General features: G+C 40.3%; 1 protein-coding gene across 25 annotated transcripts in view; it reads right to left on the bottom strand.

Annotated features, from left to right (window-relative positions):
- Window positions 1–26582, bottom strand: part of DOCK9 (dedicator of cytokinesis 9) — a 282842-nt gene that overhangs the window by 105831 nt on the left and 150429 nt on the right. For all 25 annotated transcript variants that reach the window (XM_041731244.1, XM_041731266.1, XM_041731253.1 and 22 more), the window contains exons 3-9: window positions 25447–25536; window positions 21114–21196; window positions 18173–18242; window positions 16006–16101; window positions 14891–15025; window positions 8242–8416; window positions 7223–7290 (exon numbers count right to left, since the gene is read on the bottom strand). In XM_041731244.1, coding sequence (XP_041587178.1) covers window positions 7223–7290; window positions 8242–8416; window positions 14891–15025; window positions 16006–16101; window positions 18173–18242; window positions 21114–21196; window positions 25447–25536 — 717 coding nt within the window. The remainder of the gene's footprint in view (window positions 1–7222; window positions 7291–8241; window positions 8417–14890; window positions 15026–16005; window positions 16102–18172; window positions 18243–21113; window positions 21197–25446; window positions 25537–26582) is intronic.

The raw sequence follows: 26582 nt of genomic DNA, 5'->3' as shown, positions 1-26582 counted from the left end.
TTAAAAGTTCCTCCCAAGGACTACAATGAATGCATTAAACAGAGGAGATGCCTGATAAATAGTGTTTGAAGGAATTGTCAAGTAAAACCAAGGCAGAAAAAAAATGTGGCTCAGGAAGTGCAGAGCTTTGCCCCAGACCCAGGGAATAACCGATATCTGGAAGCTTCCCAATGATAAAAGCAAATATTTATTGATAATAGCCAACATCTCTATGCTAAATATTATCCTAAGCGCACCTTTAAAACTTGTACAACCTTAGGAGCAGGGTTCTAGTGTGATCCTTGTTTTAAAAAGGGGACACTGAGGCATAAGGGATAAATACTTCAATCAAGAAGTCAACACATTTCCATTAAATGAAGCCTGACTTCAAACTGAGGCTGCTTGGTTTCAGAGCCCAGACTCTTTAACTATTAGACAAGAAAAAAAAAAAAAAAAAGGTAATGAATATGAACAGGCAAGTCAGAGAGGAAGAAACTGAAATATATAAATAATAAATAGGAACATCTCACTACAAAGCAGCAAAACACAACTTAAAGCAGTGAAAAACTATTTTCACTCCCCTGGTGAGGACACAGAAAAATGGGAACTGTTTCAACCTTTTGGGAAAGCAACCTGGCAATATTTAAAGCATTAAGAACAGAATAACCTCTGACCCACAGGCCCCACACTTTGAGGAACATCTCTACTGAAATAAGAACACAGGTATTTAAGCTTATAAATATGTCATATTTATAAGCTGGGGGCTCCCAGGTGGCTCAGTTGGCTAAGTTTCTGCCTTTAGCTCAGGTCATGATCTCAGGGTCCTAGGACTGAGCCCCATGTCAGGCTCCCTGCTCAGCAGGGAGTCTGCTTCTCCCTCTCCTTCTGCCCCTCCCCCCTCACTCATGTCTCTTTCAAATAAATAAGTAAAATCTTTAATTTATATATATGTCATATTATTTATTATATACTATTTGTAGAGGCTAAAAAAGTGAAAATAACCCAAAATGTTCATGAATATGGAGGTAGTAAATAAAGTGTACAATATCCACATTTAGAATATTACACAGCTATGAAAAATGAGATCCTTGATGGCCCCAGAGGGACATCTACACTATGTGTATGTGTCTCCATAAGCAATAAGTTTGATATAAGAGGCATTACAACAGGTTAATAACATTGCTTTCAGGGATGTGGGCATGGAGCATGAAGGGAAAAGATGAACTCTATACAACTTTGGATACTTTTACTTATCACAGCAAACACATTTATTTTTATTTAAATTTTAGTAAAGACAATAAAATAAGTTCCCGTAATGAGTACTTTCACAATCTAAATGCCCACAAAATATAGCTGTAAAAACAAAAACATTATCCCACAGTCTATCCTACTGCTGTTCAGTGCTTCTCAAAGTGACAAAATCCAACTCTGCTCTTAAAATACACCATGGTCAGTCCACGCTGCGGAGGTAGGAAGATCTAGACTGGCTTTCCCCCTAGACCCTGTTGCTCCTAGCCCGCTCACAACCCATCCCATTACTTTGGGTTCAGGAGAAAGGAAAACATGAGGTAAGTGAAGAAAATGGACAATGACAGAGTAGTTCTCTGTAAAAACTGATACTTGCTCAGAAGTCAACTGTGAACCCTCATTTTAACCAGTAATGACACACCCTGACAATGTCTGCCTTGTCTAAGAAGCAACTATGGACCAAACATTCAAGGGGTTTCCAGAATGACTGCCAAAGGCTTTAGGCATATTCTGTGTTTTAAGTTTATCTCTGAGCAAGCAAAACAATGAAAGCCAACAACCATAGCCAACAGCATCTTATTTTGAGGATAAGTTATCCAAAAAATACATTGTGTTGACTGTTGACTCATTTAAACAGAATGGGGTGGAACAAAAAGACTTAGTAAATTCCTTTGAGGCCTGAATGTATGCTTCTTAATTTAAAGAGCTGTCACAATCTGTTTATACTACATATAAGATATCTAACTCCCTAGGACCATTATCTTGTCCTCTGTGTCACAAAGCCATAACAAAGCACATAGAATAAGGAGGCCCGGCGCATCTGGGTGTCTCACTCACTGAAGGATCTAACTCTTGGTTTCAGCTCAGGACATGATCTCAGGATCCTGGGATCTAGTTCCCTGTGGGGCTGTGTACTCAGTGGGGAGTCTGCTTAAAGATTCTCTCCCTCTGCCCAAACCCCTACCCCCAACTCCAGCTCATGCACTCCGTCTCCAAAATAAATAAATAAATCTTTAAAACATATCTATATCTATCTATCTATCTATCTATGAAAAAGGAGGAGGCTTAAGAGATGGAATGCCTGCTGACCTCACAGACACATCCCCAGAAAATTCCTTTGTATGATAATACAATGATATAGTTTTCTGGACTAGGATACAGGGAAGGAAGCATCTATGAAAGTTGGCTTTAAAAAGTCAGAAACGGTTATCTGTGAAACTGTTTCGGTTCCAACAAGTACTGTTGAGCCTGGCTGCCTGACTCATACTCAACCTCAGTGAGACTCTGAGGTTTGAGACACGGTACTTCATCTTGTGTTCAACCATGGAAGGTTTACCTGGAAAGATCAGTTCACTTGCTAAAAAAAAAGTTATCAGAAAAAAAAAAAAAAAGTTATCAGGTAACTGAACATGAGCAATTTTGCATTAACAGGAAACAATGCTTTTCTTTCAAAGCCACATGGGGAGACCAAGTTAAGGTGAGTTGCTGTTCTTTGAGTCTTAAAAAAACACAAAAAGAAAATCTGTGAAGGAAAAAATGCAGTGGGAGCAGGAGGAGGAGGGTTTTCTCATACTATCCTTACACAAGGGGGTGATATAAATGTGCCAATGACACTCAAGATAAAACATAACCACAGAAAAAAATTAATAGTAACTGGGTTTACAACCAGATTATATTACCCCTTGAATCTACAAAGAAACCAATGAACTAACTTTAACTACAGTCTGTGTATTTAATAAAAATGCTGGTAAGACTATGTGCTCTGGGGATTCCTGGGTGGCTCAGCAGTTTAGCGCCTGCCTTTGGCCCAGGGTGCGATCCTGGAGTCCTGGGATCGAGTCCCACGTCGGGCTCCTGGCATGGAGCCTGTTTCTCTCCTCCTGTGTCTCTGCCTCTCTCTTTCTCTCTATGTCTATCATAAATTTATTTATTTATAAATAAATCTTTAAAAAAAAAGACTATGTGCTCTGATACTACAAATGCTGCTACGTTTACAACAAACATATATTTGGTCCCATATTAGACAATAGGAGGAAAAGAATAGGTTTCAGGGTAGGTACAGTGTGTTCTCAATAAGAAAACAATAAATATGTTCAGTACTAAATGTAAAAGCAACATAACGGTCAAGAATCTACAACATATTCTAAAAACCTCAGCCCGTATTGCCCTTGCCATACGTCAAGGGCCCCTCCATTATATTCCAAAAGGAGACACCAGTTATTTTTGTACTAAAACAACTTCCTGTCACTCATATCCTGTTTGTTCTCAGTCACAGTGGAAGACAAAAGCCCGAGGCAACAGGATGAATGAAGCAGAAAGAGTTGCTGAGTAGAGAGGAGCCTGCCATTACATCTTCTCTGCCTCTTCATTCCCAGAATAAACACCCCTCTCTTGCTCAGGTGTGTGCACAGGCTCTCCTCCACGCATCACACCTCCCACCCTCCGCTACATCAGATTCTGCTACTATAGAATCCATTTCTCCTAAGATCAAAAGGACCAGTTATTGATCAACTCTCTGCTTCCTTAACAGGTACAAATGGTCCCCACCCTGGAACACTGGAGACGGTTATAAACTAAACTAAAATCACACGTGTGCTCTACCACCTGCCCTCCCAACACCACTGAGCAGGCCCACATACGAGTGGGACAGCAGCACGTGGACTGCAACACAGTACATCTTCATTTTCTTTATTCTTTTTTTTCTTTCTCCCTTTGAAAAGTTATTTGCTGCCCTTTTTCTCCCTTCTTAAACAAAAAATAACAGTGAAGCCGTTTATAAGGTTTCCTTTTTTGGGCTTTGACCATGACCACAGTAAGAAATATGTTTATATCACAACCCAATACACATACATATACCGCATATGTACATTTTTAAAAATAGTATCTACCATTGGACTACCTGGCTGGCTCAGCTGGTAAAGCATGTGACTCTTGACCTTGGGGTCATGAGTTTGAACACTATGTTGGACACAGAGAGATTACTTAATAACAAAAAACATTTTTAAAAAATAATACCTGTCATTATTAAGAGCAGTGTGCTTAATATTCCCTATTCAGTTTATATTTTTAAAATGTCTGGGACACATAATATTGAGCTAAAGAAACCTGACATACTGTAGGATTCCACTTATAACAAGGTCTAGAACAATCACAATTAATCTACAGTGACAGAGGTAAAAGCAATGGGGTACCAGCAGGGAAGGGAGTACAAGGCAGTCTGTTGGGGAGCTAGAAATATTCTATGTACTAATTTGGGTGGTGGTTATGCAGGTGCACAAATGTGAAATCCACTGAGCCAAACAATTAGTGCTCCATGTAATAAAGAGGAATTAAAAAGTTCTACTTCAATAAAAAAGAATAAAAATTAAAAAGTAAGAAATGGGGATTGAAACCAATTAAATGCATTTAACCAACCAAAATAGCTTTAGCTACTTGGTGGTTCTACATAGTTTGAAAATAGCTCTAAATAACAAATTACATATATATGCATATATATGCAACCTCTCTATGTATGTTATTTCATATATACTTTAAAAACTGTCCTAGGGCAGCCCCAGTGGCGCAGCGGTTTAGCGCCGCCTGCAGCCCAGGGTGTGACCCTGGAGACCCGGGATTGAGTCCCACGTCAGGCTCCCTGCATGGAGCCTGCTTCTCCCTCTGTCTGTGTCTCTGTCTCTCATGAATAAATTTTAAAAATCTTAAAACAAAAAACAAAACAAAACAAAAAACAAAAAAACTTCCCTAGGTTTTAGAATTGAGAAATAGTGAGATATCATGCTGGCCAGGCACAGGTAGGCAGTGAGAGAAGAAAGGCAGGCACAATTCCTGTATGTCTTCATGGGGAAAAATATATATAGATTTCTAACCAATCAATCAATCAATATTAAACTCAAATAATATGGGCCTTCTCCTAAAGTGTCCACTGTGTTCATCCAATAAGTGTAGGAGGTTACTTTTCAAATTCTGGATTGCATTGCATATGTTATCTGCTTCAATAAACAAAACAGATTCAAACATTTTGCTTCAAGAAATTATGAGGCCCCTGAGCATCCAGAAACAAAAAAGCAAATCTCAATGCAAAATATGGTACACAGAAGTTCACACACAAAAAACACATACACAAGCCAAAACTCTTCCCAGCTTAGCAGGAGGTTACAATGGTGGCACTAAAATTAGCTTTAATAGGCAGGTGCTAAAAAGATAATGTGGTAACAGTCAAGTCTTGAAGAAAAACAATACTCTAAGTCCTAGCCAGGGAGGCAGATTTTATATTTTAGAACAGTCTTAAAGTAAAGGTCAATGCTGAATGCCAGTCTATTTATAATCGTATATAGATAAACTGTGTTTTCTATTACAGTGTTTAAGATGTGGGTGTGTAGGGTCTGTATTCACAAAGAAAAAGAATAGAATGGCAATTACAGAGCAAGAGTATAAATGGCCAGAGGAAAAAAAAATATTTCTCTCATTTAAAAGAGAATCATTCATAGATGGACACAAGGAGATAAATACAAGGATATTCACTGTAGCATTGTTTGTAACAGAAGAAATTGGAAACAACAGAACAACTAAAATAAAATGCTTACACAGTGCAATGAAAGGAATGAACTAGATCTATATACCAGCATGGATGGATCTCAAACAAAAGGGTGAATTAAAACATAAAAGCGAGTACAAAATAGTATGTTAGCATTTATGTAACATTTTTAAACATATAAGACACAACCATATAGATCATCATGATAGGTACATTGATAAATTTATAATGATAAAATGGAAGTTATCCCAGAAAACTCATAATAATGGCTCTCAGCAGTTGAGGTTGCAGGGAAGGAAGGATGGTGTTTAAAAATAACTTCAACCACAACTAATGTTTTATTTCTTTAAAAAATATGGAAGCTAAAAAGACAGTAAGAGTAACAGCCTTGAATCTGGGTCATGGGAAGATGGACGGTTGTTTTGATCTTCTTCATGCTTTTTAGTAACTTTTATGTTTCTCCAAAGTATTAAAAATGAATATAACTTTTTTTCATTCAGAGTGATCCGGTAGCAATTTATAAAACTCGAGGCAACCCCTCTTTGGTTTAGTGGCAAGACTACCACAGACCATCCTCTTTGGAGGTATGTCTATTGACCTGGAAAGGGGGAGCATAAATATGAACATAGTTAAGTACCATGCTAACCTGGGAATCTTCAGGGTGCCTGGGTGGCTCAGTCCATTAACCACCTGGCTCTTGATCTGGCTCAGGTCATCATCTCAGGGTCGTGAGATCAAGCCCCGCGTCAGGCTCCTCACGCAGTGCAAAGTCTGCTTAAGAGCCTCTCCCTCTGCTCTTCCTACCCCACTCACCCCACGCACTCTCTTTCTCTTTCTAAATAAATAAATAAATAAATAAGATTCATTCATTCATTTGTTTGTTTGTTTGTTTGTTTGTTTGCTTGTTTGAGGCAGGGGGCAAGAGCACAAGCCGGGAGGAAAGGTAAAAGGGAGAGGAAGAAGCAGACAGCCCATTGAGCAGGCAGCCTGATATGGGGCTCAATCCAAGGACACAAGAATCATGATCTGAGCCAAAGGCAGATGCTCAACCAACTGAGCCACCCAGGTGCCCCAATGAAACCTTAAACACACACACACACACACACACACACACACACACACACACACACACACGGGAACTTTACCTATGCGTTTTGGTTATTTCTTCAATATTCATGATTTGGTATTAAATATTATGGAGGGGCAGGAACAATAAAATAATAAAAGAATAATTTGTAAGGTGCTTTCTGGAAAACAGACTAAAATTTGACTCAGATCAGTATTTTACCTCATCTCATATTCAGGTCAGAAAACACAGAGCAGTAACCACAACATCTTTTCGATGATTTACTACCATGTAATTGTTAATCATTTTAATAGATTCTATCCTGGACAAACTCAGGAAATGAGAAATATTTCAGTACCATTCTAAGAAGAGCAGAAGACTTAAAATGATATTACCTTGGCAAGTTCAGGCAGGTAACTATCTAAACCGGAACCAGAACCTTCAAATTTGCTTTGTTCATCATCTGAAATGGTAAAACAGACTACCTGAGTCACTTGTAATTGAATATATTTTATTTAAAGCAGGAAGTCAAAGCCCATTTCTCTTTTATACTCTTAAATGCAGTGGTTTTCAACTCTGGACACCCATTAAAAACACCTCAGAGCTTTTTTATAAAAATACTAATTTTTATAAAAATACTATTAGTTTGAGAGTCAAACTAATAACTGATACAGCATGCACACTGTCTAGAAAGAACCGATATTAGTCATAAACTACATGGCCACATCCATCAGACCCACTAAAAGTGAGGCCTGCCCAGGTCCTACTCCAGGCCCACCAAATCAGAATCTCTGGTAGGACAAAAGAAAAGAGAATTTTTTAAAGGTTCCCTGTAACTTATAAGGTACAGCCGGGGTTGAGAATCATGGCTTGAGGAGGAGCTTGAAATAAAACATGAATTGTCAAGAACATAGCCAGGTTTTCCCCGCCAATTTAATAAGGCTTCTGCCCATCTTTGTCTTGAAATTACTAAAAGATAAAATTAATGATAATAATAATAACTATAGTTAGTATTTTAAGTGCTGACTCTACATCAGGTGCTCAAGATATATAATCTTAATCTTCCCATCTACCAGCAAGTTCCATTTTATTCCTGTTTCACAGATAGGTAAACCAAGGCTCAGAATATTGACGCGGCTTGCACAAAGTCTCACAGCTGAAAAATGGTAATTCTGAGACTTGAATTCTTCCTTTCTTCCCTCAAAGCTGTAGTGCTTCCCATTACATGATTTACCGATAAAAATATTGGCAGGGTAGTAAATTCTAATGTGATAGAACTTCTGCTGACGAGCTCTCTGTAAGAGCTTACATCTGTCCCACTGATCACGTACCTATGCAATATGTCTACTTTCCATACAAAATTAAAGACACCAACAAAGTATTCATATACCTGGAGAAAGCTGGATCCACTTACCTTCATGAGAGTCTCCATTTCGCTTTTCTTGCATTGCAGCTTCAAAGTTGAGCTGGAGAATCTTGTTTAGAATTGTAATCCATTCTTCCATTTCTGCTTCACTGTCTGCTGCCAAAAGATAACTGCTTTTGTCTTGCATCTTGAGCTCAAAAGCAAAACGCCTGACTTTGTTGTTCTGGAAATGGAATAGGGGTAAAAGAGACATATTTTAAGAAAATTGGAATGGCTTTAAATTTTTTTCCCTTTATTATTTGCTGACAGGTGCTACCTCATTGGCATTTTGGGGCAAGCTATTTAAAATGCAAGCCCCGGGATCCCTGGGTGGCGCAGCGGTTTAGCGCCTGTCTTTGGCCCAGGGCGCGATCCTGGAGACCCGGGATCGAATCCCACGTCGGGCTCCCGGTGCATGGAGCCTGCTTCTTCCTCTGCCTGTGTCTCTGCCTCTCTCTCTCTCTGTGACTATCATAAAAAAAAAAAAAAAAAAATGCAAGCCCCTTCCCTGCAAACCCCCAACACTATCTACCTTCCCTGCTTATATTTTCTCCTTTGTTTTATACTACCATTTGACACATTATGTACTTTACATATCTATCTTGTTTGCTGTCTCCTCAAATGGTACAGAGCTCCTTACGGTAGAGATTGCTTTTGTCCAAGCTACATTTGTATTTCTAGAACACTGCCTGGCATACAATAAGCTCTTGAAAAAAATGTTTATAGAACAAATGAAATTTCACTGAAAATTTTCAACCTCTCCAGCTCTTTTTTTAATTTTAATGTAGTAGTGTGTAGTATCACGTTTTAAAAAGCAAACCATTATCTATCAATGGGTTTGACTTCCTTATCTGAATTTTCCCATCATTTGTGAGTGCCCAAAGGTATCTGGACACCATGTCTACAGCCTTCCCTCATGCCTCCAGTTTTTACACTTATGAAAGAATGTCCAGCTCCAAGTACAAGTACAGTAGCCACATGCAGTAAATGATGGAGGATGATAGTGCCCTAGATCAGGGTTTCTCATCCTCTGCACTACTGACATTTGGGGCCAATAATTCTTTGGTATGGGAGCCGTCCTGTGCACTGCAGGATGTTCAGTAGCATCCCTGGCCTTACCCACTAGATGCCAGGAGTATAACCCCAGCTGTGAAGATCAAAACACTGTCTCCAGATAGTAACAAACCTCACCCTGGTGAGCAAAATCACTCCCCCAAGAGACAACACTAGAACGAAGTTCAGCTCTAAGGACCATAGCACAAGATCCCTTGTATGCACAGACTGAGGACAACCTGTAGGGGGCAGAGAAGCCCTGGCCCACTAGATGCTAGCTGGTTAGCCGCAGTCCCCTGGGGCACCTCAGCATCAGTGGCAGGGACAGGTTGACCCTCCCCAAGGCAGCTGTGTTCTCTGAAGCAAGCTTCTCAGACACACACAGGATGGTGCCATGCTGGACAAGGCCACACAAACTACCATGCACAGACTGCCTGCTGCAGGCGCCTCATTCACATCAGGGCAAGAATCAGACAGGAGTCAAAAGGCTGGAGATGAAATATGTTTTCTGTCCCACTCACAACTGTGAAAATAACAAGTTAAAAGTGGGAGAGGCATTAGACCTTGGTTCTACGTTGTTTCCTTTCTCAACCTCAGAAACCTGATCTGAAAATAAGTGTAATCAACTTCAACATTTGAAAATGCTTTTAGGCCTTAAGATTCTACACTAGATTTCTTTCAAGTTCATTTAAAAATCCCAGTTGAGGGGATCCCTGGGTGGCTCAGTGGTTTAGCGCCTGCCTTCGGCCCAGAGTGCGATCCTGGAGTCCCAGGATCCAGTCCTGTGTCAGGCTCCCAGCATGGAGCCTGCTTCTCCCTCTGCCTGTGTCTCTGCCTCTCTTTCTCTCTCTCTATGTCTATCATGAATAAATAAATAAAATCTTTAAAAAAAAAATCTCCATTGATGAACCCATAGCATTAATTACTTTTTTTTTTAACTACAATGTCCAAAACAATTAAAAAAAAAAAAACACCACACACAACTGTTGGCACTCACTTAGCTTACAAATAGATATGGATAAAGACTAATTATTTTTGAAGCCTTTTTTTATAATTAATTAAATGCTAAACACCATCAGTCACATCTACAAAAAGAATCTGAAGAAAGAGATTCCCTTGAAGTCAGAACCTAAGGTTACGAAGAGCAATACAAAGACTGATTGATAGGCCAGGATGCTGGATGCATATATCACCTATAAACTGTGCTGGAGACAGATGACAAAACTCTTAATATAGTTAGCTCTGCTTTCAACTTCTTTTTAAAAACTCAATGCCAGGGGACACCTGGGTGGCTCAGCAGTTGAGTGTCTGTCTTTGGCTCAGGGCATGATCCCGGAGTCCCGGGATTGAGTCCCACATCGGGTTTCCTGCACGGAGCCTGCTTCTCCCTCTGCCTGTGTCTCTGCCTGTGTCTCTGCCTCTCTCTCTCCCTCTCTCTATTTCTCTCTCTCTCTCTCTCTCTCATTCTGTGTTTCTTGTGAATAAATAAATAAAATCTTAAAAAAAAAAAACTTGGGGCAGCCCAGGTGGCTCAGCGGTTTGGCGCCACCTCCGGCCCAGGGAGTGATCCTGGAGACCCAGGATTGAGTCCCACGTCAGGCTTCCTGCATGGAGCCTGCTTCTCCTTCTGCCTGTGTCTTTGCCCCTCTCTCTCTCTCTCTCTCTCTTTCTCTCTCTCTCTCTGTTGTAACTCTCATGAATAAAAAATAAAATCTAAAAAAAAAACAAAACAAAAAACAAAACAAAACAAAAAACCCTGAAACTCAATGCCAGAAAATTTAACTAAGAAGTAACTTAAAAGGTACTTCAACTCTAGAATCCAAATGAAACTCCTATTTGGAAGTCCCACACAAGAAGTAAACTCCTGGTCACTGACAGCTCAACCTGGTACTGCCTACTTTACATTGCGGATAAACTATTTTGATATAATCTGGTTTCTACTATGGCACCTTTCAGCTGAGGTTGGGTTAGTGGCTAAGGGTCATCCCCACGCCAATTAGCTGTTGAATCAAAAATAATTTTCAGTGCATTCTATTTGGTGCTATAGCTTGATCTAGGACCCCAATACACTTATGTGCATTTCATCATTTTGAGGGGGCACGTCCTGCATAGCGTTTTTCTGTTTTTAAGTTGGTTTCCAATAATTAAAAATGCCAAGATTTAAGTAAATTTTTATCTTTCTGTATTTCTTGAAAAACAAAAAAAGAGATCATCTGGCACCCTTGAGCTGGTAGTCCAGCCCCGCAGCATCAGCCACAGCTGAGAGGGGGCTGCCCTGATGACACAAGACCAATTTGTCCTCCAGTTTATCACAATTCTCAGCATTCCCTCTTACTCTTCACTCAGACCTCTTCTAATTTTTTAAGATTTTATTTATTTGAGAGAAAGAGCATGGGAGGGAGGGGCAGAGGGAGAAGGAGAAGTGGGCTCCCCACTGAGCAGGGAGCCCAACATAGGGATCCGATCTCAGAATCCTGAGATCATGATCTGAGCAGAAGGCAGATACTTAACCAACGGAGCTATCCAGGCACCCCTCAGGCATCTTCTTTGACTTAATTTTCCTGCTTGGCTATTGCAGACATCTGAGTCTGGACTTCTAACTTCTATTGCTGGCCTGATGAGGTAACAGGGTCTGGACTTATTCTCCCATCATAGCTAGTAACACTGAGCAAAATAGATGAAACAACTGTTTTCAGATATTTGACATGGCAACAGTTAGGGTATGTAACCCCTGATGGACAGGAAATAAATGAGGGGAGCCCTGTCAACATTCTGTGGGAGGCGGTATCTGGGTTGTAGCCCAGGAAGGGGAACCCGGTCAGAGTCCTGCCATTCTCCCTGAGTCAAAGAGACTGACCATAGTTCAAAAAGACCAGGGAGGCCACAACACATAGGACACAGTTTCCAGAATGAGAGCTCTCCCTGAGTTCTCAGCATGTAAAACAAAAGAGATCCAGATTTAGTAGCAAAATGTCAGAGTCACGCATTCACTTTGTATACATTTTCTATATGCATGTTATGCCTGAACAAAAAAGTTTACCAAAAAAATCAAAATGAAGACACATGAACCTAAATTTCAGGTCACTACAGGTAAAGAGAAGTTCAAAAAGAACAGGGAATAAGAGTAACATCAGCCCCCCACAAGAACATGAGCATCCAGAAGATAATGGAGTACCTTCAAATACTAAGGTAAATTTCACCTTGGATTTATACATATGGCCAAATTATCAATCAAATATGAATGTGAAACCAAAAAATATTTGCAGGTAAGTTAACTCAAGAAATTAACAACTCAGACATGATTTCTCAGGAAGCTACTTGGAGGATGTGCTCCTCTGAAACAAGAAAGTAAGACAAGACTGAAGAAGACATAGGATCTTGGAAATAGGGAATCCAATGCAGGGAGGAAGGCAGTTTTTCAGAATGATGGCTATCCAGAGGCCAAGAAAGTAGTTAGTCCAGATGAGAGCAGGAAGAAAGGCTGCAGGAGCTAAAATCCTACCTTCCATCATATAATGTCCACAAGTGATGAATAAAAAGCAGCAGACATGCCTTCTCCAGCATTACGGAGCCACATCCCCAGAAAGAATGGTGGAAAAAGCTGAAAATGATCGTTTCGGGGGAGTAAGGAGTGGGTAAGGTAGAGGTGTTGCAGGCAGGAATGTGCGTGTAGTGTTACTTTTCTGCACTGTTTGACTGTTTGACCCAGATGAATGTATTACTTGGATAAAAATGCAATTTTATTTTATACACGTGAGTACATAAACAAGTACACACCCCTGAAGGTCAAACCACAGAGCTGTGTCTCCAACCTCCATCACACTGGACCCACAAAACAACCTTTCTTATAGAACAGTATTTCAGGCCAATGTCATTGGCCAACACTGAGTCATTTTTACGAAGAGTTCTCTGATCATGGTGACTGCATCTGTTGTGAGGGGTTGTCAAGGAGATTGTTCATTAATCGCACAGTGGCCTTTGTATGAGGGCCCCCACGAGAAATGCCTGAATGATCTTCATTCTGAGATGACTCGGGCAGCTTCTGACTAATTGGATTGTTTGCATCGTGTGCATTGCACTGCACTATCAAACGGGTCTCCCAGCTAGAAAGCAGAGACCCCAGATTGCCACCCACCCACAGCAGGTGTCAGGTTTCTTTAACACTTTTGTTTTTTTATTAGCTGATTCCTCTCTATCTCCTCACTACCTGGACTCCTTGTTCACCTTTCTACTTTCAAACCCATTTTAAATTCATGTGATCCTGGTCCTTGTATGGTACTGCCTTAGGTCTTCCTGGAAAGTGGCAGGGGAGTGGAAGGATGGATGGATGGTCAGATTGGGAAAGTGGCAACTTGCTTGCAAAGATAATTCTGTGAAGGTATGAAAGGACCTACACCAAATGGCAACAGCAGTTCTCCTGGAAAGGCAGAGATAGGGATTGAGAGGGACCTTCAGCTTATCTGACTGTTTTTTATAATATGAGTACATTATAACATTAGTCCATTATGCATGATTAAAAATAATTTTTGACAATAACTCTACAACTGGGGCACCTGGGTGGCTCAGTCGGTTAAGTGTCTGACTTTGGCTTAGGTTGTGATGCTGGGGTCCTGGGATCAAGCCACACATTGGGCTCCCTGCTCAGCAGAGTCTGCTTCTCCTTCTTCCTCCCCCCCCTCTACTTGTCCTCAATCTAATAAGTAATTTTTTTTTTTTTAAAGTAACTCTAGGGATGCCTGGGTAGCTCAGTGGTTGAGCATCTGCCTTCGGCTCAGAGCGTGATCCTGGGGTTCCAGAATTGAGTCCCATATTGGGCTTCCTGCATGAAGCCTGCTTCTCCCTCTGCCTATGTCTCTGTCTCTGTCTCTCTCTCTCTCTGTCTTTCATGAATAAATAAATAAAATCTTGAAAAAAAAAAGTAACTACAACTGCAATAGCACTATGATAAAAAATATCCAATGTTGGCTAAATTCTTACCATGTGCCAGCACTGTTCTAAGCTCTTTACATACATTAATTAATCCTCTCAGTAACCATATTTGGGACAATTATCTCTATATAACAAATGAGGAAACTGAGAAACAGAGAGGATCCATGATGTTTCTGAGGTTTCATAGCTGGTAAGTGGTAGAGCAGGGATTTGAATTCACTCTGGATCTGAAACCCAGTCTTTTGGCTATCCTGCCATTGGTACTATGATCATAGTGTAAAAGTCACCACTGAGAGGCCAAGAACTGTTCTGAGAATTTCCAAATTAATTCATCCAGTCCTCTCAATGTACCCTGTTAAGGAAACATGATCATTACACATATTTTGCCTGAGAAGAAACTTTCGGTAATAGCCTGTCCAAGGTCACACAGCTGTAAAGCAGCACAGCCATGTCTTAAACACAGGAACGTTCAGGTCTACCACAACAGAACTCTGTCTGCTTTATGTGGCAGCTTCTATCATGATGAAAAACAAGCCTTTACTCACCTGACAGTCAGCTATTCTATTTCCACCCTCAAATACTGCCACTCTTAAAAGTGTCTGCTTAAATCTGCTCATTCACAGATGGCATTCTAACAGATAAGAAAACTTGACAATAGAACCCTATTCATATTTACCTGAACCACTCCCATACAGGAATCCAGAAATATTGATCCTTTTGGTTCTTTGGAGATCTTTTCATCTTTATAAAAATTCAAATTGTAGGATCCGTCACCAAGTTGAAGCAGGTGGAAAAACCGTCTTTTAAATGACTGAGAGAAGAAGACACAGCTATTGTCTCAAAATGAAAAGAGTCACAATGTCCATCGATAACTCACAGCTATACACATATGTGAAAACCACTTCCATTCTCTCCAAAACAAACCCAATTCTGGCCAATGCATTAGGGAATGGTGAGTTAGATTAGGTCTCTCCATCACATTTAATAATTTCAGTGCATTTAAATTCTGAGGCGGTGGTTCACTTGACATGCATGGGTCATTTTTCTCACCCACAGAATTTGATATTTTTACATAACCACCCAAAAGCAGTACAATGAGTTCCAATTTGGGATGCAGCACAGAAGGATGGAAACTTTCTCAAATCCCCAGGGTTTCTTGCTCACACAGAACAGGAACTTTTCTCTGCCTCGTGACACTGAATGATTTCCCAGCCTCAGGATTATGATGGTCAGCATTTCCCCTGAGTTATTTTCTATCTCCCTGTCCATCTTTAACTCCCTTCCATTACTTCTCTCCTCTTTATTATTTATCCTAGTCTTTCTCTGGTCCCACTTCTCTCCTGAATGGCTTTTTAAACAGTTCTGCTCTTCACTTTGCAACCCCCTTCCAATCTAACAATTTTCCCTTTGGTCCTCAAGTTTTGCTTTTGTTGAGTTGGTCACAGTAGACCTCTCAGAAATGTTTAGATTTAGACCCTGGGTGATGCACTTGGAGGTGCCATGGAACACTCTTGCAGGGGATACAGAGAAGAAATCCTATGTTGGCGACTGCACCTACACACCAGCCCAGTGATGGTCTCGTCATGCTGGTGGTCAGAGGGTGAAGCAGGGGAATGGATAGAAGTGGGACGGTACCAATGGGGGTCGATCACCAGGGATGCATCTTACTAACCAGACAATATCACTTTTGTCAGGAAGAACAGCATACCCATTCATTTTGAGCATTATTCCCAAGACCTAGAGCAGAATGGGTTTAATGAGAGGGGAATGCAGGGTGATGGGCCACCTTACCCTCATGGTCACGCTTATTGCACTGTTCATGTTGCCTTTGTACAGCCACCCGTGTTTGGTGATCCCACCCTTCTGAGAGCCGAGGGAGGCAGCATCCTAGGAGAGAAGGAAAGCTACAATCAAGCTCCCATTACTACGAATCCTGCTGTGAGTTTGGTCAAGGTGAAAATCATTCAGTTGGTGCCAGCTTGCCCCATCCTACCCCTTTCCTGGAGTCACCATCTGCCACAAGTCACTCTAGAGTCTGTTTGGCAGTAAAAGAGAAGGAGAAGCCTAATTCCTGAAAACTCTAGCCCATTTAAAGGCAAAGCTAGCTCCAGTCCAAATTTTTAAGTGTTTAATGAGCCACAGAGAGTACATACCATACTTGACCACTCAGGTTGTAAGGTCTCGCCTGGTTTCATGAAAAAATGTTTTCAAATCATACTCCCCTATACTTGGAGGACAAAAGCAAATTCCTGGAAAAGTTCCCAGAGGCTCAGTTCAGGGGAAGGTGAACGAAAAAAGGAAGGAAATGGGAGGCAACAGAGAAAGGAGAGATGAGAGAAGAGGATGGGGCAATAGCATGGAAGGAAAGACAGGCAAGAAGGCAGAGAGGTAATGGAGAGGAGGGGAGTCGGAGAGGCACAGGAACATAGCTAGAGAAACCAACACACTCGTGTCTGCAGGTCCTGTCTCCAGCTGTGGGCTCTGGAGCAAGTGAGGCAAGTGAGGCCACTGGCTGCTGCTGCAAATACATTAGGCACACACTCATACATCTGACAGACTGACAGATGACATGTGTACACACACAGTCTGGCCAATCTGCCACACCCTGACCCAGGGCCCTCCATGCCCTCTTGTGAGGCTCCCCTGTGGCCTCCTTGCCCCTCTAAGGCAGTGTCCAATGGACACTTGAGTGCATATAGTAGGAAGAGAGGGCCACATGGTGTCACATTACCTGGGCTCACACTTTGTTAGACTAGTCTCTAATAGTGATCTTTCTTTTTCTAATCAAGTATACCATTCAGAGACCCATCTTATGTGTTGTTTTAGATCATCTCTATATTAGTATTGGTGGTTTTATTGTTCTTATTGCTGGCAATAATAGAAATAACTTGCCTGTCTAGGATTTTAGAGTGTATTGTGTGCCCTTACATGCATTATTTCAAATGGTTCTCCTCTTACTACCAATCAGCACCAAGTTTTTTTTTAGTATCTTTTCATTTTGAATGACCACTTACTCTTCCCAGAATTATTTTAAAAGTGGTTTCTAGGGCAGCTGGGTGGCTCAGCAGTTTAGCGCCGCCTTCGGCCCAGGGTGTGATCCTGGAGACCGTGGGATTAAGTCCCACCTCGGGCTCCCTGCATGGAGCCTGCTCCTCCCTCTGCCTGTGTTCTCTGCCTCTCTCTCCCTATTCATGTCTCTATTCATGTCTCCCTATTCATGTCTCTCATGAATAAATAAATAAAATATTTTTAAAAATAAATAAATAAAAGTGGTTTCTAAAATAATTTGCTACCATGAACATTTTAACACACTTGAATAGCTGGCGTTATAGCTTAGCTGACGATAAATAAATAAAAATAGGAACACCCCACCCCACCCCCCACCCAAATCACAGTAAGGCATCTAATATTGACTAGGGGATAATGAGAAATGCAGAAACAGGGAGCACCAACTTTTCATTAGGTTTCCCTTACTCAGTCATCTTAATGCCCAGCTTTCTTTATATACTTCTCCAAGAGTAAGGCAAGTGGGCTTGTTTTAAAAAAAGAGAAAAAGAAAAACTTCTTGGTACCATATACTACACTCAAAGCCATTACTTAAGAAAGAGCCATTTCAAGTCTACTGGTGGCCAGATTGTGTCAAGATATCCTGTTGAAAAACAACCTAAACTTAAGGTCTCAGTAATCTTTATATCTTTTAACAACGTAGCCAAATCTTATCCAGGCCTTTGAAAATAATCTCAGAACAAATAAACAAGACAGGAAGAACATGCAATGCTAAGCAGTCAAGTTGAAAGGGAGACCTTATTTCCATCAATCCAACAATACATTTTTAAAAAATTCTTCCCATTTCAAGAAACATTCCAATTCCTCTTTGGGCTAAAATTTGGTAATTTTCCAACCAATCTTGTAAATCTGTAAACTAAATCAATTTTTAAATCTGCAAGTGATCACATACCTCATCTTTGTCAACCTCCTCATCAACTTCATAGACATGAACTGGAAGTTTATCCAACTTGGCTACTTTGCTTTAAAAAGAAGAAATAAGTTTATTTTATAATCCACGAGGAGATGTTGCATCTCTTCCCCCATGAGAGGAACCAACATTTAACAAATCCAAAGTTGGCTTCACTCAGCTGAAGAATAAAAACAATCAGGACACCTGGGTGGCTCAGTGGTTGAACATCTGCCTGTGGCTCAGGGTATGATCCCCAAGTCCCGGATCAAGTCCCACATTGGGCTCCCCACAGGGAGCCTGCTTCTCATGCTGCCTGTGTCTCTACCTCTCTCTCTCTGTCTCTCATGAAAATAAATAAAAGCTTCAAAAAAGAAAGAATAAAAACAGTTGACACTACTGCTCCTCAAAGTGGGTGATCCAAGAATGAGGAGCCCCCAAAAGCCACATAGAAAAGCTGGCATAGGTTGTTGGGAGTTAGATATATTAAAAATGGGAAAGTGTAGGGGGTGACTGGGTGGCTCAGTCTGTTGAGTGTCCAACTCTTGATCTCAGCTCAGGTCTTGATCTCAGGGTCGTGAGTTCAAGCCCCACAGTGGGCTCCATGGAGCCTACTTTAAAACAAAAAAAGGGAAAGTGTATTAATAAGTAAAGACTTGGCAGAATAACTTTTAAGACTTATTTCATTTATTTGAGAGTGAGAGAGAGTGTGCATGAGCAGGGGAGAGGCAGAGAGAGAATCTGAAGCAAACTGCCTGCTGAGCACAGAGCCCAACTTGGGTGGGACTCGATCTCACAACCTCAAGATCATGACCTGAGCCAAAATCAAAAGCTGGATGCTTAACCGACTGAGCCACCCAAGTGCTCCAGGAAAATAACTTAAAATGAAGTTTATGGGCAGCCCGGGTGGCTCAGCGATTTAAGCACTGCCTTCAGCCTAGGATGTGGTCCTGGAGACCCGGGATCGAGTCCCACATCGGGCTCCCTGCATGGAGCCTGTTTCTCCCTCTGCCTTTGTCTCTGCCTCTCTCTGTGTGTCTCTCATGAATAAATAAAAAATCATAAATAAATAAATAAATAAATAAATAAATAAATAAATAAATAAAATGAAGTTTATAAGAGAAAAGGAAAATGGGGTCATGGCCTTTACAGTGGGAGGTATGGTCTTGATGACAATGTTAACAACAACAGCACAGTCACAGGCACCAGCATTTATTAAACAGGATGTTCTAAGCAATGTGCTTCACATGTTTTATCTCCTTCACTCCTTTAGATCCTAGGGGCTGGAGTCAAGAGCATTTAATTGATGAGAAGACTGAGGCTCACAGAGGACAGAGTGAACAAACAATGCAGACTATAGAATCTATGCTCTTTTTTTTTTTAATTTTTTAAAAAATTTATTTATGTAGTCACACAGAGAGAGAGAGAGAGAGAGAGGCAGAGACACAGGCAGAGGGAGAAGCAAGCTCCATGCACCAGGAGCCCGACGTGGGATTCGATCCCGGGTCTCCAGGATCGCGCCCTGGGCCAAAGGCAGGCGCCAAACCGCTGCGCCACCCAGGGATCCCAGAATCTATGCTCTTAATCGCTGTAGAATCCCCCCTCCTTTGGGGTGCTGGGTGGCTCAGTGGTTGAGCATCTGCCTTTGGCTCAGGTGGTGATCCTGGGGTCCTGGGATCAAGTCCTGCATCAGACTCCTCGGAGGGAGCCTGCTTCTCCCTCTGCCTATGTCTCTGCCTCTCTCTGTGTGTCTCTCGTGAATAAATAAAATCCTAAAAAGGAAAAAAAAAAAAAAAGGAATCCTCCCCCTTTCTTACCACACAACTGGAAAATTATTAATGCTAAAGGTGAAATCAACCAGCGCTAAAAGCATACCATCTAGTAAGTTCATTCCATCTCATAGTCTGTTCTATGATAGCTAGGAGAATAGTCTGAACCAGACTGTCAGTGAGGATAGATTAATCCAACCCAATGGAAAGAACTTAAAAGTCCCCAAGTAAGTATTGGGTAAAAATAGAACTAGGGAGCATACCCATCTGGAGAAGATAATACTGCAAGGAGGGAGTGTTTTCAGCTGAGGTTTAAACAGAGTCAGTCGGGAAGTTGGCTGAACACCCTTAAGGAGTGGCTGAACCATACAAATAGGAAAAACAAACAGCTAGGTCCACTGAGGATAGTTTCAACGGTCCAAACTCATAGACGCCACAAAATACAGAGAAAAATATATTAACAGGGTCTCAATTATAGGTAAAATTTTCATTGATGATGGTTACATTTGAAATACAATCCATCAATATTTGATTTTGATTTTGGTTTTTATAATCAGCTAGACCTAATTTACCAACTGCATCATTTCAGGATATACCATTCATTTTGTAACACATCCTCTCAAGGCAAGACCTACCTACATCTGGTCCACTTTAATGACTACCAATCAATCTAAACATACTTTTTTTTGGTGTATTCCAGAACACATTAATACTTGAAAGAAGGTAAAGAAAATAGTCTGGAAAAATGCCTGCTCTTTGATTTAAACTTTTTTTTAACATAAGATTTATTCAATATAAAATGCTTTTCATGTCTCTTCAAAATATTCTTTCAAAGATAAAATGCACTGTAGCATTTACATTTTGTCTTCTAGTTCTCACTGAAAGTACATCACCTGTTGTGTTTTATCAGTGGTATCCTGAAAAGAACCACTGGCCATAACTAAACCATCCATGTGTTTATTACCGCTTAACCAATCCCAGAGTGCTAGGTTTGAGTCCTATTATTAAATACCCTGGAAATAATAGCTATTCCATATACAGACAAACTATCTAGAAATATTTTTTACAGTTACTGTGATTGCATTTGAAGTTACATACCTCCCTAAGCATTTCAAGTGCAAAAACTATTGCCCAAGTGTATAACCCCACCTTGTGTGGCCTGACCATTTACTCACTTTGGAAGCTGTCGAAACTCTCCCGAGTAATCTTCAAATTTATAATTCACCAGATGCCAGTCAGAGTTATAGGTTTTGATGCACTACAGGGGGGAAGGGTGGATTTAAAGGAAAAATAAAGAAGCATAAGAGGAAAAGAAAAAAGATATGTGATAGCTTTTGGAGAATATTTGGGAAGGTTTATGAATGCACACCCACATAAACATGAAAAAAAAATTCATTCACCTCAACCCTCTCATGCCTGAAATTCCACTATCAGAGGCTCCTAAAAAGCTTAAAAATCACTAAAACATTACCCTTGGGAATGGGGGCACTTAAAGTTACCATCATCCATGATCAGAGAACAGATTTTGCAAGGGGACAAACTTCACTTCATGTTGCTGTATTTACATAACGAACAATGTAATGCTTCTGACTTCAAAGCCCTTGGTTCTTAAGAAGTCATGTGCCTTCTACTAGAATGTGAAAGTGGATAATGGAAAGTGTGAACTTAAAGACCCTTTCATGGTGTTTAGTAACGTTACAACTAGCTCTGTTACTAAGTATGATGTAAATCTGCCCTCAGTTTTCCCTGTTATTTATAAGGGCCAGAGGGAGGTTATTAGGAGAAAAAAATTTAGATTCCAGTTCACAATGGCACTGTGATATCACCTTGTGTGCACACATATACATGTGAACCAAAGGAGGGAGAGCTTTATATTCTACAATGATACTAACCTATTGCTGTGAGGCACAGGGCAGGCCGTGCCAAAATGTACAACAGCATATTGCTTGTTTTCAACTGAAGCTACTTGGGAATCAAACCACTCAAGGACACTGAGACTCTCTTCTATCCCCCTGAGAGTCAGAAACAAATCTCCTATATGAAAATTACTCTCCTATACTAAGAAATTAAAAAACCGTTACCACCAGAGGTAGGGACTTTATAGTTGAGAAACCTACAAAAATAAACATCTTTTTCCTAATCTACTACCTCAGCCTAAATTCTGCTTAGAATTCCTTACTAGTTAAAGCTCCCAAATGCCTGTCTTCTTTATCCTGTCAAATCCTCACAAATTTATTGTCTTTTTGCCTAAAATGTATAAAAACTGCCTGCCTTGGTCATGTCTTGGAATCTCAGTTTCATTATTGGACCTCCATGTGCACATAATAAAACCTTGGGGTTTTATTCCTCCTGTTAATGTGTCTCATATCAATTTAAATCCTACACTAGCTAGAAGAAACTCTTGGGGGGAAATAGTAAGTTTCTATGTCCCCTATATTGCATTAAATTCCCTCATACCCAACGGATTCAACAGACCAGCATGGTGTCTTTCACTCATCTATCCAGGATGATCCACTGAATAGTGTGTAGACTCTAAAAACTATAAGGCCATATCCACTAGAACTTTAAATATGAATGAGTCAAAATCAATAGGGGAAGTGTTTGATTAAGTTACCACCAGCTAAATTGATTTCTGTAATAGTCAGCTCTTGGCTACACATATGTAAACTTGAGTATGGAAAAAAAAAATTGAATGAATAAGTGAAATGACTAAATGAAGAAGTAGTTAAAAAAAAAAAAGGTAGTTAGTTAAATGTACTTTTGACTTATCTCGTTGACTTAACCCTGGCTATAATCAACATCATAATCAAAGTCTGTATTCTGCTTACTTCAGTTCATCATTTAGATGAACAACCTCCTTTAATCTTTCATAGCTTATGCCCAAAGGCCTTCTGAAACAAACTCCCCCTCACACCAAAGTCATGAAAATAACTACATCAACAATACCAAGTCCTTTTCTCCTGCCAGACTCTATGCTAAGCATTCTACAGGTACGGTTGTGAAGGGCAGGTAGTGTAAGATTTTTATATTACCATTCTGAAAGCAGAGAAGGGGTAAGAACAGAATTGGATGGGAGGGTTGAAAACTTCAATCTCTTTGCCATGTGGTTACAAATGTTTTTAATTTTTTAAGTACTATTTTATTCTTGTAAATGCTTTTCAAAAAATACTTTTAAAGCATTTCCACCATTGAGAACATCTGACATCCACACTCAAAGTTACATTCCAAACCAAGAGTGATTTCAGAATTATCTGAAGGCTTGGGTTTTCCCAACTGTTTTCTCTAGATCTATTAGCACAGTCAAGTCAGGTCTGACTAGGTATGACACATTCTTGTGCACACACTCCTATTCTCTGTTTAGCTTTTTGAGCAAGCATGGCAACTAAAGTCATACCACCAAAGTCTCTGGCAGGACATTAAACCTACTCTGAAGTATGACATGCACCTGCACAGTTAAAAAGCAAATAAATAAGCACACACTTGTATACAATCAGTGCATGTATGAATGGAAGACCTAAGTGCCCAGATTTTTAATATCTTAGGTACAATGGGTAAGAAAGATAATTATCATGTTTATTTTAAATTATAAGAAACACAGTTAAGCAGGTTAGGTAGCCAGAGAGTCATTCATTTAACATGCCCTTGTTGACAGTGCACATGGCAGGCACCAGCCAAATTCTGAGGCTGAAGTACAGGATAAGGCAAGCAACCCCCACCCCTCCGGGAATGTAGAAAGTCTAGGAGATGAGGGTTTACATCAGAAATCAGCATCCAGAGAACTGTAACTCTAGAAAGACAGGAATCCAACTGGCTGATTTCATGACTGACCTTCCAAACTCATGAAATTCAATAATATTTTGAAGTTAATACTGAAAGGTTTTTGAAGTTGTTTTAAAAAGAAAGCCATTAGGTCATTCTCGGCTGGACCAGAGGATGGAGAGGAAGTGCTGCTGCACTCCACCCTAGTGGCAGGGTCCCAAGAGGCCTGAGTTCTACTGGCTCCAGCAGCATAGCATGAAGCTGCTCTTGCTCAGCCTGTAGTGACTGAAGAACTAAATGGAGAGTCGTCCCTCAAAAATCATGTTTTTTGAGAAATTGGGAGAACTGAATCAGTAACCAGTAAGATGCTCCATGCTGTAAAATAGGAGGGCAACAAGACTCTTTCTGCTAAAGGGAAGATAGTGGGAGACGCCTGGGTGGCTCAGTGGTTGAGCATCTGCCTTTGGCTCAGGGTATGATCCTGGAGTCCTGGGATCGAGTCCTGCATTGGGCTCCTTGCATGGAGCCTGCTACTCCTTTTGCCTGTGTCTCTGCCTCTCTCTGTGTGTCTCTCATGAATAAATAAAATCTTAAAAGAAAAAAAAGGCCAGATAGTATTTTCAGCATTGAGGGTCACATGGTCTCTGCTGTAAACACTCAACTCTGAGTTACAAGGTGAAATAAAACTTTATTGACAAAAACAGGCTGTGGGCCAGACATTGCCTGTGGGTCACTCACAGTTTGTTTACATCCTGCTTTAAAATAAACACTTAAAAAAAAAAATAAAATAAAATAAAATAAAATAAACACTTAAGACTATATAAACATATCTGACTCTATTTGCCTAGAATTAATTCTACTAATATAGCAGCAAAGAAAGTAAAACAAGAAGTTCTTTTCAGAAGGATGAGAGATGATACTTCTGCAATTTTAAATACATATTTAATTTTTTAAAAATCTCAGTGGAAACTAAATATTGTTATTATGATCTTATTATTTTAATTGGTCTTCACTTTTAAAAACATAACTTCCTTGTGGTGGGCAAACTTATTGATGGGCATATGTATCATCTAAAACTCAGCTAGAAAAACAAAGATAAAAATCCATTATTTTTAAATGAAGGAGCACTTCAAGAAACAAAATTAAAAGACCTAATTAGTTTATCGTATCTAAAAGCACCTAGAAAAAGAAACAGAAACCCTAAGGGGGTTAAAAGCAGTCTAAATTCAGTAATTTCTCTTTCCTCTTTAACAAGATAATAATTACTTATATGTTCAAACAAGAGTGATAATAATCATACATTGATCGGAGATAGTCAGACTCTATTCATTATCACCTGGCACTTCATGAATATTGAACTAGTCTTGAAAATAAGTCACAAATATAAACATTTAAAGTAAATGAATGCTTAAATGTGTATGCTAAGCTTCTAATTGAAAATAATCTCAATAATAGCCTCTGCCAAAGATTTCCAGTGAGTTCATAAGAGTTACCCCTTATTCTATGACTATGAGGTAAGTTCTGTAGAATTCATGTTTTAAACAGTCATCAGAAATGACCACTGTTGACATTTCTGTCCAAGTTTCAGACTCTGAAAACTCTAGACTATTCTATTTTAACTTCCATTATAAAAATGTAACTACATCTCTGACACTTCCTTGAAAATACCATTGAAATTAAAGGGGGGAGAGTGTCAGCAAAAAGTAGCTTTAAAATAACATGTGAATTAATGTAGAAAAAGCACATTACCTCTGTAACAAATAAGCTCTGTGCTTCCTCTTCCGCGTCTGCAGGAACAGTGGAGCACATATACCGACCCTGTCGTCTCAGAGTGGCCGTCTGTGGGGGAAAGTGCAGGCAGAGGGTTTAGTTACTGGAAGATGGAAAGGTGCCACCCTTGGGGTGCAGCAGGGCCCCACTCGGACACAGTCACTTCGGTTTCTGCCAGCCCTGCACTTCTTCCTCCTTGGGTCACACACAACAGATCCCTTTGGGTATCAGAAAGTTGAAAGCCGTGTGTGCGGCAATGGCTTCTGCTTCTTTCTGGGTCAGGGGCCCAGGGAGCCCTCTGCTCCCCCCCCCCCCCCCAGGCAGGGTAGAGGCCACTTTCAGAATCCCTAACACTCTGCAACCCCAAGTGCTTGATCTAGTCCCACTACATTGCCTTTTACTTGTCTTAATGGCCTTTTTCTAGAGTAATACAGACATACCATAAAATTTACCATTTTAACCTTTTTTTTAAAAGATCTTTTTAAGTAAACTCTATACCCAACATGAGGTCAAACTCATGACACTGAGACAAGAGTCTTGAACTCCACTGACTAAGCCAGCCAGGCACCCCAGTTTAACCACATTTAAGTGTATAGTTCAGTGGCATTAAGTAGGTTCACACTGGTGTGCAATAACCATCAAAACATCTATGTCTTCTTTTTTAGTTTTATTGAGAAATAATTGATATACAGCATGATGTACGTTTAAGGCATACAGCACAATGGTTTGCTTTACATCTATTGCAAAATGAGGATCATGATAGGTTCAGCTAACATCCATTTTCTCACATGAATACAATAAAAAGAAAAGAGAAAGAGAAAAAACCCTTCTCCTTGTGATGAGAAGTCTTAGGATTTACTCTCTTAAGAGCTTTCCCATATATTATTCAGCCATATTTATGGTAGTCGCCATGTACATCACGTCCCTTGTACTTATTAATCTCTTACCTGGAAGTTTGGATCTTTTCACCACCTTCCTCCAATTCTTCCTCCCCCTACCCTCCACCCTCTGGTAGCCACAAGTCTGATCTTTTTTTCTATGACTTTTGTCTTGTTTTATTCTACAAATAAGTGAGATCACACAGTATTTGTCTTTCTCTGACTTATTTCACTTAG

Source organism: Vulpes lagopus, chromosome 16 (assembly GCF_018345385.1).
Source record: "Vulpes lagopus strain Blue_001 chromosome 16, ASM1834538v1, whole genome shotgun sequence".
NCBI lineage: Eukaryota > Metazoa > Chordata > Mammalia > Carnivora > Canidae > Vulpes > Vulpes lagopus.
The sequence above is the reverse complement of the archived record's forward strand: the minus strand, read 5'-3'. Positions and strand labels throughout refer to the sequence as shown.